The sequence below is a fragment of the Saccostrea cucullata genome, unplaced genomic scaffold, assembly GCF_032062105.1.
Source record: "Saccostrea cucullata isolate Sc308-1 unplaced genomic scaffold, CSIRO_AGI_Scuc_v1 ctg16239, whole genome shotgun sequence".
Lineage (NCBI taxonomy): Eukaryota > Metazoa > Mollusca > Bivalvia > Ostreida > Ostreidae > Saccostrea > Saccostrea cuccullata.
In genome coordinates, this window is record NW_026918870.1 from 10,681 (window position 1) to 14,995 (window position 4,315).

The 4,315-nt window shown below is 32.0% G+C and overlaps 1 protein-coding gene across 2 annotated transcripts; it reads right to left on the reverse strand.

The window, feature by feature from the left end:
* Positions 1-1,698: 1,698 nt before the first annotated feature.
* LOC134273025 (uncharacterized) lies at positions 1,699-3,856 on the reverse strand. 2 transcript variants are annotated; one of them, XM_062755197.1, is made up of 4 exons: positions 3,730-3,856; positions 3,433-3,488; positions 2,307-2,444; positions 1,699-2,005 (listed from the first exon to the last, which is right to left on the reverse strand). In XM_062755197.1, the coding sequence occupies exons 1-4, from the start codon at positions 3,813-3,815 to the stop codon at positions 1,704-1,706; spliced, it is 582 nt and encodes a 193-aa protein (XP_062611181.1). In that variant the 5' UTR covers positions 3,816-3,856; the 3' UTR covers positions 1,699-1,703. The 2 variants fall into 2 exon arrangements, with proteins under 2 accessions (XP_062611181.1, XP_062611186.1); XM_062755202.1 differs by lacking the exon at positions 3,433-3,488 and having other exon boundaries at positions 3,730-3,848.
* Between the last annotated feature and the right edge of the window lie 459 nt (positions 3,857-4,315).

The following is a 4,315-nucleotide window of genomic DNA, read 5'->3' on the forward strand; positions in this document are numbered from 1 at the left end:
CTACAAGGCCAGAAAAGCTGAAACTAATAATGAAGCATCCTTGGGTTATGTAGATTCTAACTTAAGGGGTTAGGGCGGATCCACAAGAGGGAAATCTGGTATTTAAATACATCAACAAAGTTACTCAGGTGAGGGGTGTGGCCAATGGGCCTGTATTTTATTTTTGCACAGGAAAAGAAATATTTCAAACTATTTTTATTATTAGGGCCCCGCAAGGATTTGCGGGTGCCCTATAGTAATCACTCTGTCTGTCTGTCTGTCCGTCTGTCACTCTTCCGTCCACAAATTTTCTGTTTTTTTCTAATAACTTTTTTTTTATGATTGCCCAATCAAGTTCAAATTTGGTATGGTAGTTCAGTAGGCAGAAATACATATTTTGATGCTAAGTGTGGTTCTCTATGTCTTCTGGTTTGGAGCTGGGGTGGTGGGGTAGATTCCTTAACTATGCATAAGAATGAATGGGCAACTTTTTTTATGGTTGCCCAATCAAGTTCAAATTTGGTATGGTAGTTCAGTAGGCAGAAAGACATATTTTGATGCCAAGTTTGTTTCTCTATGTCCCCCTGGTTTGGAGCTGGGGTGGTGGGGTAGATTCCTTTACTTTATATAAGAATCCATTGGCAAAGAGAGATAACTGCTGAAGATGTTCCCATTGTAAACTGAATGCTGCTACGAGTCCCTTGGGATTAATTAGCTTTTCTCCTGAAGAAAATCCAGAGCATTATCTTTATCTGTCACATTGAGATGAATTACCGCAAATGAAGTTTGTTTTGAAGTTAAGTCAATTTGGAATGCTATGAATACTCTGAAATGTGGATTTAAATGTAAATTTTTATAATTTATTTTTTGTTAAATAGTTATGATTTCATTGAATTCTAAAAACAAGAAATAGATTAAAGAAGATTTTTTGATTTATTTTTTTTACTTTATGTTAATTCAAGAAAATTATTAATTTTGAAGGTAGTTGTATAAAAACCCCATTCTATCATTAATACTGAAAAAGTTCTTATTGTAACATTAGAAGAAAATGATTAGAGAGGTACAATTAATCCCTTGGGATTAATTATCTAGCCTGCTGCAGAAAATTTAGTAGGCTTTTATTTATCTGTCACTTTAAAATTAATGAAAATCTTTGTCTGCAACTGCTCTTTGTTTCAAGTTATATTTGCATTAATTGAAGGCTGGCATTTTATATAAGATAAGCTTCATAATTGTGTAAATATATATTCAATGTTAAGTTTTTCTTTATTGCCTAATGTTAATACAAGGATATTATTTTCATGTGTTTGAATATTCAGGAATTATCTTAAAATTTTAAGAATACAGTTGCTTATTCTTCGTACATTTTTTAATCATTCCGTAAGCTGCACCCTATAATTCTACCCCATGGCGGGGCCCTTGCTGACAGGTCAGTTTTCTAGTTATATTCAACGTATATGTGCGCGCGTACTTGTATGTCACAGATTTGAAAATCAAATTTCAACAACAATTAGTGATTCTAAATTATTAATTGCATTTTTAAACTTCCTTCAGAAAGCAACAGGAAAGGAAGAGAGTGTTCAATATCTTTGCAATTTTTTAAAAATAAAAATAATTTTTAATTTTTGAATTCTCCACCATAGGATTTTTATAAGAAAAAAAGACTTCTAATTTTAATTTTTTTTATTTGTTACACACAATAAAAATAAATTACGGATTCATTTCTACATTTTCATGTCGATCTGGGTTTCCTTGATCTCAGAATAATGATTTTCATTTGCCTGAGGTATGTCTCCTGTATCCTCACTAGGATGTCGAAAACTGCCTCGTCCTTTTGATTTTAGTGTCCGACAAATAACGTAAACGATGACGACAAAGATTAATGAACAAGAAACAACTAAAGCACTCAAAGAAACAATATTATTCTTTAAATGTCTTTCTCCTTTCCTGAATACTGTTGTCGATCCTGAGGAAGAATAAATACTCCGTGTTTCTCCGTTAGAATATGTTCCATTGGGTATGTCAGCTTCAGTAAAAAAAAAAATCAAATATTTGACATTGTATTGTGATGTTGAGTAAATATTATTTTTATTATCAAACACGTTTCTACAATTGAAAATAATTCATCACTTAAAGTGTTTCTCATTAATTGTTTAAGTGGTGCTGAAAAAAAATTATAAGTTTTAATTGTGTGTATCGGCATGTTATGTTGAACGTGAATGTATGATATCTAGTCTCTCTCTCTCCTTCCCTCCCTCTCTTTCTCTCTGATGTACCAATTACAAGCATTGCTGTCGTTTATTCAGAAAGGAATATAATCTTCTTACCAGTCTGAGGCAAAGGACAGCCTATGGAAAAGTTGCAGTTAGTCTGGTTACAGTTACAAATGTGTTGGCATCTAAAACCGTATTTAGGATACAGACAGGTCTTCTCGCAATTAAGTCCAACATATCCGTCCATGCATGCTGCATTTGGGTAAAAAAAGTTTTTAAATCCATGATGCCTCAGAATGACAGATCATATCGTACGTAGAATATCTCAAATATATCAAACCCAAGGGAGAAGATTAAGGGATAAAAACTTATGTTAAAACTTCCCAAAGATACAACGTAGGTCTTGTCAGAGGCAATACACATGTACATGTAAAATATAAAACACCAATGATTTCCCTTAAACATAAATGGTCAATTGAAGATAAATGATTTGCAAAAGTAGTTAAAACTTATTAAACTTAATAACATTTATTTTTTATTGAATGCCCTCTCGAGAATTTATCACTCATATATGCAGACGTCGCGCTACTTACCTGGAGGGAGCTGAAAATTTATACTAGACACTTAGGATCAACTAGCAGTGAAGGGGCTTTTTCGTGCCAACATCTACTTCAATACAGTACCTCTGATTATATGGTTTCGTTCGAAGGACCGGGGATTAACGCCCTGTAGTGGACTCGAACACTTAACGTAGAGCTCAGTCCTTTGCTCAGTGACTCTAGAGAAGACGCCTAACAGCTGCGCCAAGTTGGCGACTCAATAAAATAGGTATATAAAAGGTCTTACTACAATGAATACAATTCTAAGGTATGAAAGCTCTAGCACGTTTTTTTTTCAATGTTATGGCCATGTTAAAGGTTGGTATAAAATTTGTTTTAGAAGGTCAAATGTTTTGGTACCAGAAGAAAGGTATTTTCACAAGGGATCAACATTAGAATTATATCAGGCATAACCACAACCAGAAAGAAGTTATTGGCAAGGTTAAAGTGTTTGCAGACAAGAGTGGTAATGTAGATGAATAAACAAAATAACCGAAAAAACCAGAAAGACAAGTATTTTCCTCCGAATATTAAATGAAAGGGTCACAAAAGCTTTCGTGTAAAGATTTCAATGAAAATAACATATCATAGAGCAATTAAGAAAAATTGTCGAAAATACATAAGAATCACTTAATACTCACGAGAACATGTTTGTGATGTTTCATTCCAAGCATATCCCGAACAACAACCATGATTTCTTTAATTAAAATGATGATGCATAGCATTTATAAAAATTTTTTTTTTTCTGGTATGATTTTTTTTTCTGAAGCTAAACTCCTTCATTTTAAAAAATAAATAAAATATACATATAGTTACGTATATTTCATGTTTTTAAGCACTGTACATAAATATACACTAGTATTGATTAGATATGGTTTACAAGACATTTATATAATCATGACAGAAAATTCAACATCACAAAAATTCAAATGACATACCCATCACATCCCTGAGTTGTACGAGGAATGAACAAGAATAAAATAAAATTCTGCAGTGTTGTAACGCCCTGTGTGTAAAAAAGCATTTCTCTTTATGAGTTTACATCCCTTACCCTGTTGGTTAACAGAATACGGAAGTTTTTAATTTGTTTGATTCTCATAATAAATGCCAGGATGTGAATATGAGTTACTTGGAAATAAAGTATATCAAACAGGAACCTGAAACTTAAATACTGTAAATTAATTTTATTACATAAATCGGCAAAGATTTGCACTTGCATTCTCGTGTAATATTTTTTTTTTTTACATAATATATAATTATATGAAGAATGGGCTGAAATAATATTACATTTACATATATACAATTGTAAGCAGATTTTATAAATTTGTACTGAAAAACAAATGATGATTATTGTATTGCTTGTTCAAACCTAATTTTAGTTCAGTCTGCGATCAGAAGAATACACTTGACAAACTTAATGTTCAAAAATAACGTTTGGAAATTGAACCTCCTTAAAGTATTCAAATTTTAATTTTTTAAAAAACTCTTTTCGTTATAAATTCCCAGCACTGATCAGTTTATTTG